The 13,300-nt window shown below is 35.6% G+C and overlaps 1 protein-coding gene across 1 annotated transcript; it reads right to left on the reverse strand.

Annotated features, from left to right (window-relative positions):
* Positions 1 to 2,385: 2,385 nt before the first annotated feature.
* LOC121236037 (dof zinc finger protein DOF5.6) lies at positions 2,386 to 4,855 on the reverse strand. Its single transcript, XM_041132529.1, has 2 exons — positions 4,353 to 4,855; positions 2,386 to 3,716 (listed from the first exon to the last, which is right to left on the reverse strand). The coding sequence occupies exons 1-2, from the start codon at positions 4,401 to 4,403 to the stop codon at positions 2,799 to 2,801; spliced, it is 969 nt and encodes a 322-aa protein (XP_040988463.1). The 5' UTR covers positions 4,404 to 4,855; the 3' UTR covers positions 2,386 to 2,798.
* Between the last annotated feature and the right edge of the window lie 8,445 nt (positions 4,856 to 13,300).

The raw sequence follows: 13,300 nt of genomic DNA on the forward strand, positions 1-13,300 counted from the left end.
TAAGTAAAAAAATTTGAGTGAAATTTATAAAAAAAAATTATGAAAAATTATGAAATAAGATGAGATCATCTCACTTCCCATACAAGCCTTAAGCGAGCCGGACCTCCAATTTTTCATGCAAGATGAAACATTCAATATAAAACTTCTCGATGACCTTATTGCAAAACACACGTCTCTTTATATAAATAACTCATATGCGTTTTAAAAAGTTTTCAAAAATATAAAAAATAACTCCTATGCTAAACATGCATGCAAATTATTTACTCGATAAATTATTTGACTTGACCTCCATACTTTTTTCATACATGAAAATTACCTAGTTTAGAAAATCGCATTCCTTAAATTAAGCTAATTAAAATATTGCTATAATTAAAGTATCTCATTAGAGATATCATATATATAATTGTATATATACCTAAATAAGATCATTACATACCTACATACTGTCTTCTGATAATATTTCTTATAATTTTTGAACTTAAATGATCAGAACTATACACATAACATATTGATCATCTTATTATCTTTGATGGTGGGGTTCATACTACTCATGAATAATAATGTTATTTAAGCTTTTGATGTCCAAAAACCATACATGATATATATATATATATATATATCTTTAAATTACAAAAAAAAATATATGAATAAAAAGTATTGATCCCGCAAGAGGAAGGAAAAGAAAGAAGAGAGCAGTAGACTAGCTAGGAGACTCCTCTTCTTCAAAATGAAACAATAATTAATAAGTAATGATGCATGTATAATTATTTTTATAATAATATTTTAATATAAAGATATATTTATAAAATAATATTTTTTTAAAAATATATCTCATTTAAAATATAAATTTTTTTAAGGGGAGACTGTCATCATTTATTCACCAGAAAAACTTACATTCATGACCGGATATATTCTGGGATGTCTCCATGTCAAACATGACATCATAAATCAAAATAATGCATTTGGAGCTCTCCCAATACACTATATCCTTTGTGATTAGTCTGATATTCACTATTGCTGATACTCTCTACAGACAAATGTCCAAGAGACAACATTCTCTACCTAAACAGAGACTCAATCTCACCGACTCAATCTCTAAAGAAAAGCCTGAGAGACGAACTATTTTTTTATTTTAATGAACAATAAGGAAACCAAAAAGGAAAGTAATAAGATAGATGCGAAAAAGGACGGATTACACTTTGGACCAATTTCGCTATACTTTGGAGTCTTGTGATGGACCGTGAAAACAATACACTTGTCTATTTTTAGTACAAATGTCAGATCTGAATTAAAGGTCTAGTAGTGGCGAGTACGGTGATATGATATGTGTCAAGAAGAGCTGCCAAAAGGGTGGCGCGTGAGAATCATACGCAAATGTGGGTGGTGGGTGAGAACCATGCGTGGTGGTTTTCGCAAAACCATCGCTTTCATTCAAACAATTTTCGACCTGTGGATCTGCTTGTGCTGCGCGTGTTTTGCTGAAGTTTTTTGGAAATTTGTAGATCTGTCATTTTTGACCTTGAAGAAAGTAAAATAAAACTGAACAAAAAAAATCATGATATACAAGATGCGTGAATGGAGGAAGGAGGGAAGTAGAGGGAGGATGCGGAGGAAGCCAAGTAGGTTTGAATAATGAGATAAGAATTTTTAGTTTTAGATGAAAGTTTAAAATATGATTTTTAATATTATTATTATTTTGAGATTTGAAAATTTTAATTTTTTTATTATATTTTATGTAAAAATTTAAAAATATTTTAACAATGAGATGAGATTAAAATTTTGAATCTCACAACTGTCCGAATTCTCCTCTCCTCGCAGAAGTCAGATATGAAGCTATTAATTTTTGTTTTTTCCCGAGAGAGGGAAGGAGGCAAAAATATAATTATACAAAGGAATTGTAAAAGAATTATTGTTATGCGGTTTGGAGCCACAAGGTAGCGACAACTCAACTTAGAGAGAATGTTTGCTTTTCTAAAAGCTTGCTCTCTCTTCTTTAGTAAGTGAGAAATGCTATTTATTATTTTTAGATTATATGTGATTTGTTATTTTTATTTTATATTTAAATATATATGTATCATTTTATATTAATATGTATATATTTAAATAAAATTGTAAAAAAGATAAATTCCATGTTAATTTGTGGCGTAGAAAATAAAGTAAAATTTTTCATGTAAAAAAGAAAGGCACTTCGAACGCTTTTGCATATAAAATAGTTTAATCCCTTGTCACAATATAAAAAGACAGCAGCATGAAATATTAGACTATGCAAGATCAAGCACTTTTTTCAATTTTAAAATGCAGAGTACTATCATATCTTCCTCGGTCTTACAACAAAATCCTAGAGATTTGAATGTCGTACACACAAGACAAGTTTTGACAAGGTGATTATAAGAAATATATATAATATTACATAAACCCATAATAATTGAGACACTAATTAATCAGGCTGTCGTTTTTGGACCATAATGTTCTCTCATTCACACTCGTGTCTCATGTCCATAGAGATGGAAGACCACGTTCGTAGAAATCAAGAAACACGGAAAAAAAAAAAAAAAAAAAACACAATCTTTCCATCACAGGCATACATACAAATAGTTGGATAAACTTAAGAGATTGAATGGGGATGCATGCATGGTTGGTAGATCTTTGACTGTGGAGATCCAAGTAGTGCATGCTGAGATTAGTTTAGATAAAGGACTGGATGATCAAGATCAAGTTCCGTAACCATTCATCATGCATGCATGGTTGGTAGATCTTTGACTCATGTGGAGATCGAAGTAGTGCATGCTGAGATTACTTTAGACTAATGGATTGGATGAAGATGTTCCGTAACCATTCATCATGCCGGTCCACAAACCTAGACCATTGAGATACCCAAACGAGTCCTTTCCAGCATCAGAGCAACCTTGGTCTTGCCAATCAAGGGACAAGAGCTTGGTGTTTGGCTTCACATCTATTGCAGTATGGTCCTGATGATGATGATGATGATGATGATCATTTGCATCATATGGCAGCATTAACCTCTGGCATGTCTCCATGAAAGTTCCGGCAGTACTGTTTCCATCAATGGACATTCCATATGGAGAGCAAAGACCATGAAAATTTGGTGCCAAACCATGGGCACTGCTCAAATCTCCCAGCCCACCAACCATACCCAAGTCACCATTCCCCATAAAATCGTAGTTCCTAGAATTCCCAGCAACATTTTCCATCTTAGTACTCTCCATAAAGTCAATAGGCCTAGGGTTCTCGAGCATCCCATGATACTTGGTGTCCATAAAATTTGGGTTCCCGAGCGTCCCATGCGTGCCTAGAATATGAGTAAGATGAGAAAGTTGCACCTCAGGGAAAGAAAGTTGAAGGTCGGTAGGGTTGTGGGAGGATGAAGATCCTGGGTGATTTTGGTTCATGGGTTGATCATTGGGTTTTTTAGCAGAAACCTTCTTGTTCTTTCTGCAGCCACCACCCACAGGAATGTTCCTGAGGGTACCTCCTTTGGTCCAATACCTCCTACAGGTCTTGCAGAAGTACCTTGGCTGAGAGAGGCTGTAGTTGTTGTAGTAGCAGAATTTGGTGTGGGTTGAGTCACACCTTGGGCATTTGAGAGCTTGGTCGTGCTGTGGCCTCAGCCGCCTCTCCATCAAGGGCCTCGAGCATGTGAGCATGTCCTCGGACGGCGAGGAGGAATTCATCCCAGAGTCATCGTGAATCGTGCCCTGGAATAAAAAAGGACAAGAATAAAGGAAATATGTCAGAAACTGCGCCAAAACAATAATGAAAATGCCTAGACATTCTACGTCCTTTCTGCTGCCGAATAATGAGGATGTTAACACAATATTCCTTGTCCCTTCGGATGTCAATCAGAATGTCTGAATTAATAGATATTGCAGGAGCTACGCTTAAACCGAGAGTATTATGGCATATTTCCATTAGTTATTAGCTTCTTTATCTGTGAAACCAGCTTTTAAAAAATCTGGAACTAGAAAAATATTCTCTAATCAAAGTCTGGAGTTAAACTTCAACTTAGTACCCTTCATTTGCAACTGATACAGATGCCTTGCTATTCTAATCATGTAAAACATAATGCCATTACGATCACTATTAAAGAAAACAACTCCATTTTTTTTCTTCAAGCGTCCTACTTCATACATCAACGCGGTTTTGCTATCTTCCTCGACTTTGTGTGCCATCTAGTTTTGTACAAGAACAAAGCGTGTTTTCAGGATCAAAATTGAACTGAATTATTTGTTTTGAACGGCATTTTGAAGACAGGATATTAACTAAATGATGTTATAAATGATTATGATCAGCTATTCAATTGAACTTTCAAATTAATGCAAGGCATAACATACCTGTAACCAGTCAGACGAATCCATGCAAACTTGCAAGGAAGCAAGACCCATTAAACTGACACCCCAACAGCTAAAAACGCAGTTCCTTTTGACCCAAGTACTCAGAAGCACTCCATCTATATCACTATTTCACTTCTATAACTATAAAGTAGGTAGGTGTCTGTCTCTCGGAGAAACAGATGATTAAGAAGGAGGAGAATGAGAAAGAAACCGAAGAGTCTTGTCTGTATGTTTGAGCGACTTGGGGAAGGGGCCGAAGGGGCTGTAAATAAGAAGAAGAAAAAAGCAAGTCTAGGAGAGCAGCTCTACTCTGCAGCTACATCAATACACCGTCGGTGGCCAAACAGGTAGGTCCCACCACTGCCTCACGTCCCGACACTAACCCCACACATTACATCAGCTTGAGTAAATCTCAACTGACAAATCGAACGGCCATTATGTCATCCCCGGTCATTTGTGTTGGTGGGGGCATGCAGGTGACGAGGATGGCCGTGCGATGGTGACCATTAGGGGTTTAGACGTCAGATATCGCGGCTTGGTCGTCACATTTAGCGGTGTCTGAATTGACAGAAGCCGATGAGTGAATATTTGGGACCTCGATAAAGAGAGCATACCGAAAGGGCACTCCAACTTGCGGGGCCCAAAACGAGTTACCCTAAACGAGTGGACCCCAACTCGTTCTCTCCTCCTGCAAGCAAAGGAGATTCTCATTTCTTCTCCCCCACCCTCACACGTCATCAGGAGTCACGACCCAGCCCCCAATGCCACGTGCCTCATGCGTCCGTCCTTCCTCTGTACCACCCTCCTCAGTGCCACTTCACTTGCAACCTTACACAGCACTAGCTAGTTCAGCCATTGCTGAAAACATTATTCTGCTGTTCCACCTATTAGTTTTGTCCACATCTGGTACATAATTTCTGGCAATTTGGATATTGAAATGAGGTAGAAAAGGGTTCTACTTTTGTATTATTCAAGACCATAATTTGCTCATTTAATAATGCTGAACTTGACACAATTAAAAAGTGATAAAGGAAGGATATATTAATTTTTCAGTTTCTTAGCTGAAGTTTTAACGACAGGGCACTTTTTTTTTATAATTATTCTTTCAGATTTTGATCCAAACTTATTGGATTCCAAGTTCAAATGAAAGTTGTATTGGAGTTGGGCGGGTTGGTGCTGATATCTTAAAATGAAGAAGATTCGAAGCCCTCATCATGAAGATGACGTGATACACGCAGCAGCAAGGGAGCGAGGACGCTTTAACCGCTGAGAAGAACAATATGTAAGGGAGATGGCGTGAGCAACACACTCCAGTCAACAGGGCCCAAAGTACACACACTGTCAGGTGAATAAAGTGAACCTGTGCCCACGTTCCACCGTACACCTGACTCCGGGTTCCTTTTTTTTGTATGGAGTGGATTACGCATTATTGGCAGTATTGCCAATTATTCAGTTCATCATTCTCTCTTTCTTTCTTTACAAATATTAACATGTCAATCATAAGAATGCCATATTGTCATCCTTAGGTGTAAATTTAGTGGTGCTTAAAAGGACTAGTAGCTATAGTACTGTGGGACTACAAAAACTCAAACGCCTATTGCATTTTCCTAAGCATATCTAGGACATGCCTGCCTGCCTGCAACATTGTGCTTTGTATATTCAACGATCAGATCGATCCTCATGATCTTAAACACGTTCACTTTCAAAGTAATATTTCCTCTTGATTAAGTTAATAACAAATAAGGGAAGTCGTAAGTCTCAAGCAACTTCAAGCATCCTATAATCTATCTTTATCTACATTTTACTTTCACTTTTTTTTTTCTTCTTTATTGGTTTCCATTACCAAAATAAAAGTTTCGGAAAGGCCGATTAACACATCAATTCAAAAGTTATTTTTTCTTTTTTTGTTTTCTTTAACTCAAAAATCCTTTATGCATCTTTTTATCAAGGAATTAAATTACATATATACAAGACGTACAGAAGCAAGGAAATGCAGTTACAGTGCTGCCTTGTTGAGGACCATTGCAATATTAGGCCGACGGTATCTTTGGACTCTCTAAGAAAAGGTGAGGATCATTGAATAACCAATATTAATTAGAGTCTTAAAATAAAACATCGGTTTGAATTTCAAGTTATGATCACGCATTTGGGATTGGCCCTTTAGACACACAATCAAACGGTTTCAAAGTGAGAGCATCTAGCTGCTAGCTCGACCCCTTTGATCATCAGATTCTGTGGCGTTCTTTGTCATCGTGGTGATGGTCAAATTACCATCCCTCGTAGTTAGTGCAGTCAAGTTGATAACAATAGGAAGGCTAGAGACCCCACCATAAGGCCTGTTTGGTCCTTAAGCTTTAAGCTATCCACACCACATGTAGGGCAATGATGCTTTCAATAGAGAAACGAAAAACTTGGTTCTGGCTCCTTTTTGGGACCAATATTATCATTGCTAAAAAAGGGTCGGCATGATGGATGCAAGGGTTTTTCCCCTATCGACACAATTGCGAGCCCAAGATGAAGTAAGTTAGAGGGTCCGGTCAAGTCCAACGAACCTCCACTAAGAAGAGTCAGATGGCCTATGCAAAACATTCGGCCCACAAGCGCAACCCACCCCCAAAAGCAATCTTTGCATAGAGAAAGCAGACGATAAGGGTAGATGAGACTCATCGTCCTGACACCACCCCACTAACACCTTACTTTTGAGAATCTGCTCAAGTAGGCGGCCGGGAAATAGGAAGAACTTGTAATCTCCTAATAGTGGGCATGAAAAAGGCTTAACAGGTGGATAAAGCAAGTCAAGAGTCACGCTGCATTAATGGCACCATTCTTCAGACTACACATCATATTAAATTACTCTGAACAGTGGAAATGATGAGACCCCTTAAAGTCAGGGATGAGCTATTCTCACCTGAAATCTAGCATAAAAGTTGATTCCTAGATTCGAAGAACTCTCTCTGATTTTTCTAATTAGCTTACACACAAATTATTAAAGAAATATATTAATTTTAGCATCAGAGATTCACCAGCCTCCATTCTTCATGTTTGTTTAAGGTGTGCAAGTGAGATCTCGAATATCCGAGTTTCTAGAACTCAATCTAAAGGCATGCGAAACACAACATTAATAATAGATTAACTCTCTCTTGATCTAACGACTCCTTTGCCGTTTGGCTAAACGAAGTAATTTTGAGTTTAGTGGGAACTGAGGATCATGGACATGCAACGTAGATTGTCCAAGTTCGTCATGTCTAGCTAACCTATAAATATATGTTCGTGCATGTGAAATATAAGATCATTCATGTGTTGACAACTTAAAAGGAATAAAAGTTCAGCTTGTTTGTTGGCATGACTTCTCTTCGAGTGCGTAAATGCGGTTTGTTTAGAACCACTACACGTGAAGTACGTACCAAGTCCACGTCCAGGGCTAGCTGTACGTAATACGACATTCACATGCATATATTGTATTACTCGCAGTAATTAGTCACAACTCATACGCATGCGCGACACTTCCGACGGTGACTGCGGCGCATGTTTTATTTATCGAATAAGTCACGTACCTACAGATATTCTTCCCTCTGACCAGAAGTCCAAGACAATTTATATTCCTGTTGGGGCCGGTGGACAGGGTGAACTTAAATATCATACCCGCACACACTCAGTTTTGTTGTTATTTTGTTGCTTTTTATCTCTTTGTTCACTTCTAGCTCGCATAGTCGCATGCACCCAGAATTATTGGTGGACAACTTGTCCTGTTTTTTCTATTAATTTATATCCAACTGATCATATTTGTGGGTCCCATTTTAGCCTCTTGGAGCCGACCATTGGTCCTGTCCTCTGGCTGGCACCATCTCCTTGATTCCAAGTTCAGTGGCAGAAGTTTTTGGATTGATCGTGAGAATTTGCTGCTGTGAAAACTAAGAAACAATCGATCTTTATTTATTGACAACGTGTCTATGTCTACATAAACTGCAAAAAATTTTATTTTCTCGATGTATATTAAAGTATATTGTGGAGCGAAATTACAATATTCAGTACGGCTATATATACAATTCATAATAAATATATATAAGATTGTACTGTAAAAATCTTAATTTTCACGATTTATGAATTATTCATTTGAATGAAGTGTCGAGCTAACGTCGAACAAACTTTTTATTTAAAGTTCGCTCGAGCGAACTCTATATATGAGATTCGCTCAAGTGACCTATCGTGTAAATATCGAGTAAGCTTTTTATTTAGAGATTCTCGAATAACAAACCAGTTTAAAAAAAATTTCGCCTCACTCTACGACCTAAGTCTCATTGAAAATCATTATCAAATTAGGTTATCAAATTGGACCTCCACAAAAATAAATCAAGCTCCACAAAATCAAATTTGATTCTCAACTTAAAATGGTTGTAATGATCGTGACAATTAGCTTTCATGAGCTCGTAATTTACATATATATGGTGATCATTGATAGTAAATAAAAGGTAGCACCTAGCTAGAACATTATCCATATGGTTGGACGGGTAAAGCATGGATTAACTTAACAAATTGCAATATACTTGAAATAAAAAGAATCTAATACATATTTTGGCTGTGCATATATAGCTAGGTTAGGTACCTAGCTACCTTAGCTCTGTTTCAAAAATCTACTCCAAAGTCTCTCATGATTTGACTTTATAAAACGGCTCCTTTATATATTATATATATTTGTCCCTAAACACAAATTACAGACACGACGAATAAGAGCATTAGTAGTGGGTTGAATAAACTTTGGTTAAAATTTGATTAGAAAATTTATTTTTATAAATTTAATTAGTCATTTTTTAATAATATTAAATAACAGACTCAATAAATCTATGTTATTCTCTTAAAATATTGATTTTGAACTTTTTATTTATTTTAATTTTAATTGTAATTTAAATATTTATTCGTTATTAAAAAATTATACATTAATTTTTTAACGTTCATATTATTCTAACGAATATAATTTTTTAACGATCTTTTTTATAACGGTCATATTTTTTCAATTGATATATAGTTGTGTTAAAATTTATAGTTGTATTAAAGTTTATTGTTGTATTAAAGTATCATTACTCTTTACAGATATTCCGGACTATTTAGCACCTAGCTAAAGCAGTACAAGTTGCTTTTGATCATGTTTTATCTCATTTGTTTCTTTTGATAAGTTTTGAAAAGATTAAAAAAAAAGAAAAAAAGAAAAATGGTTCCTTCGATAGACGTGACTTTTCAACATTAATGGCAAATTGTGGACTAATCTCCTCATTTACGTAAAAGAATTTTAAGCGACTGATTATGCACAGGAGAGAAGTGAGGCAAGAAGCAGATGGAAGATAATTTTTTAATCCAAAAATAATATTTGGCCAGTCCCTTGAGCTCAACAAATTTGGCTAGTGATATAATGTATGGCTAAAATCAGTGTTCATTTGTTGAGTCTATTGTTAGAGCATGAGCATTGGCTTCATCAAAGTTATCTTTAAAATTTGATGAAAAGTACATAATTTCTATAAATTCAAAACTTCCATAGTCATAACTCCACATTGAATTAGTTATTGAATTCATCAAAATAATAATATAATATTATTTTTTTAATAAAAATATTTTTATTTTTTTTCATATTTTACAATCACACTAATCATATGTTGATTAACAATTTAATTTGATTTTTACATTATTATTACAAGACGGTTGGAGATAAAACGTGAATAAAAAAGACCTTAAGAGATTAAAAGTGAATAAAAAATAGATTTGATGAATGAATAGTAGATCTTCAAATTTGAAGAAACCTATACATTTACTGTAACTCAAAGTTTCACATTTATCTATTTGACAAATCTAATTCAGCCCTATTTTAATGAAATTCATTAAATTTTGCATTTGGCTAGGCTTTTGATGAAGTCAATACCAATGCTCTTACACTTTATTTTACACTTTAGCTATTCTTTGACCAAAATTTAACTTTGTTGAGTCCACTACTAATGTTCTAAGATCATCAGACGTACCAATTAACGAGAGAATCGGATCTAAGGGAAGATTTGCCCGTAATTGTTCCCTTGTCTTTCTTTTGGTCAATACTTGTAGCTTCTCTATAAGATAATTTACTGTAATCATGATAAGTAGTGGCAGGCAGACTTTCAAAAAGATTATCCATATATACGACACACTACTACTATATCCAATATCTAGGAGAAAAATTGCTATCAAATAAAAAAAAATCTAGGGGAAAAATTGGGCGGTTGCGGCACTTGAGGCGGCACGATGGGCGTTGGCGACGGGAACGCAAGAGCAAGGGTTCCAGGAGGATTTTCGGAAGAATAAGAAGAAAAGGGAGCTGTGTTTTCGTGAAAAAGGACATGCCGTGAAAGGTAAAGTTTTTTGCCTTTTACGTCCATGCACTGATACGCACTTTGGGTTTGAGAATAGCCCAAAAACACGCATGGGCTAGCTTTGGGTTGGAGTTTATGAGTGTTGTAAGGCCTGGTTAAGGGAAAACACAAACAACCAAATTTTCTTAATTTTAGATAATTTGGTGATTGTTGGAACAAACTTTCAAAAGGAGATTTGTTTTGCAAAAGAGGTGTTGGTTGACGATTTATGAGGTAAACAGCTGTTTGAAAGGCGTGAGGCCAATATGAGAGTGGTAGATCGGCATCTTTTAAAAGAGTTAGTCCCGTCTCAACAAGATGACGATGACGTTGTTCGGCAATGCCATTTTGTTGGGGAGTATGAGGAGCAGTGGTGTAGTGGCTAATTCCATGTATTAAAAAATAATTTTTGAGAGCCACAAACTCACCACCGTTGTCAAAATAAACACTTTTTCTTTTGGCTTGAAACCTTGTTTTAGATGTTTAAATTGAGGAAATATGCTACTTACGCTTGACTTGGTTGCCATAAGATAGAACTACATGTATTTAGTAAAATGATCAACCAAAATTAAGTAGTAGCCGGAGCCATCAAGACCATCAATATGTGAAGGACCCCAAACATCGGTGTAAATAAGATCAAGAGGTGCATGACTTTGGAGACTGTTGGAATGAAAAAGTTGTTGATGTGCTTTATTGATAGAACAAGAAATACAAAATTTGACACTTGATGTTCTTTTTTTATGGGAAGAGAAAAAGCATTAACAAGATAAGTTATGATTTTTTGAGATGGATGTCCAAGCCGCTTGTGCCACCCATCAATCAACCTCCTCTCATGCATATTTGCAACCATATGTGGAGATGAGCCCACCAATGAGTCCGGAAGCGTGTAAACACCATTTTCACATGCACCTTTGAGAAGAATCGCCCCCGTGATCTGATCCTTAACAAGAAAATAAGAGGGGTAAAATTCAATAAAAACACAATTTTGAGTAGTGAAGTGATGGACAGAAATTAAGTTTTTGCGAATACTCGAAACACAAAGGGTATCATTTAATTGAAAGGTATGGTTTGGGGAATGAAAAACCAAAGAACCAATGTGTGAGACACGCAAACCTGAACCATCACCGATTACTACTTCATCTGTGCCATCATACTCTGAGTGAATTGATAAATTTGTCAAATCACCTGTAATGTTATAAGAAGCAGCGGAATCAATTAACCATTTGGTGTCCTTTTGATGAGAGGATGAGACACAATTGGCAGTGGGCTCCGAAGAATGCATTGTTGGACACTGTTTGGCTATATGGCCGAGTTGATCACAGAGTTAACACTTCGGTTGGTAACGTCTTTGGCCCGTGGGCTTTGCTCCATTAGTGAATGACTTTTTAGTGTCACGCGGCCCATTGTGAGTTTTATTTCCTTGCTGTTTGTTGAAGCCCTGAGAGACATTATTGCTGTTTGACAACATCGCACCAAAGCGATTACTCCCAGATCTGCTGGAGTAGTTTGCCGTTGCTTGTGTGATTTGATTTGGTGCATGATTTGTGGGATCATCTCTTATAAAGATCCTTCACGCTTGCTCAGTAGGGTCATGTAATGTGTAGTATGAAGATTTAAGCTCCATTTGAATATAGAAATACTCTCGATCTATTTTATTTTATTTCATCATTACAACTTTCTCAAATTCTCATACAAAATATAATAAAAATTCAATTTTTTCAAATATCAAAACAATAATAATATTAAAAAAATAATATTTTATTCAACTCATCTAAAACATCTCATCTCATCTCACTATACAAACGAGCCCTTAGCCTTTAATGTTGTTAAAATATAATTATAAAGTTAAAATATTATTATAAAATATTTTTTAATATAATTTTTATTTTGAAATTTGAAAAAGTTGTATTGTTTTTTAAATTTGTTTAGAAGTCTAGCTATAAAAGTTATAATAATTAGATAAAAAAAAGTTAATATTTAAAATTGAAAAGTGTTTGTGTTTGAATAATATTTTAGAATGAAATTATAAAAAGTTTTGAGACCAGATGAAATAATCTCACTTTCCAAACAAGCCCTTAAGCCGTAATCATTTTTTTTAATTGATCATCACTAAAGTTTCATAGTCATTACCGATTGCATTTCGATCACTATCCTTTTAGTTTATTTTTCCTCAATAGAAAGGGGAGATAGTGGCGACCAGCGTAACAACCATCCTTGGACGTGATCATAGGAGCCCCTCGCCGCTGCGAAATGTCTGGTTTGAGCCATAACTATTGCCCTAAGAGCAAGCCCATCACCACATCACCCTCAAAGTATCCAGCTAATCTAAAACCCAATCCATGACCTAAAGGTTAGGTTTTACTACTACAAGTGGTTTCAACTTATGTCCTGACTCGAACTCGATCCTAACCTCAAAGCCATGAAATACTAACTCATACCAACTGAGTTACCACCTTGAAGGTCATTGTCATTCTAATTAACTTCACATTCACCTTGATAAATTTTATGAAGACCATCACTGATATATAAAAAAAGAATTACTTCAAAATTACTGTCAGAAAAAATGAACGTTGAATAAAA

This window comes from Juglans microcarpa x Juglans regia, chromosome 6D (assembly GCF_004785595.1).
Source record: "Juglans microcarpa x Juglans regia isolate MS1-56 chromosome 6D, Jm3101_v1.0, whole genome shotgun sequence".
NCBI classification, from domain to species: domain Eukaryota; kingdom Viridiplantae; phylum Streptophyta; class Magnoliopsida; order Fagales; family Juglandaceae; genus Juglans; species Juglans microcarpa x Juglans regia.

Bases quoted from the DNA above. Each gene is read 5' to 3' on its own strand.
- LOC121236037 (XM_041132529.1), bottom strand. From the start codon at position 4,403: ATGGGTCTTGCTTCCTTGCAAGTTTGCATGGATTCGTCTGACTGGTTA. The intron at 3,717-4,352 runs GTATGTTATGCC...TTTTTATTCCAG, and splicing joins ATTCGTCTGACTGGTTACAG to GGCACGATTCACGATGACTC.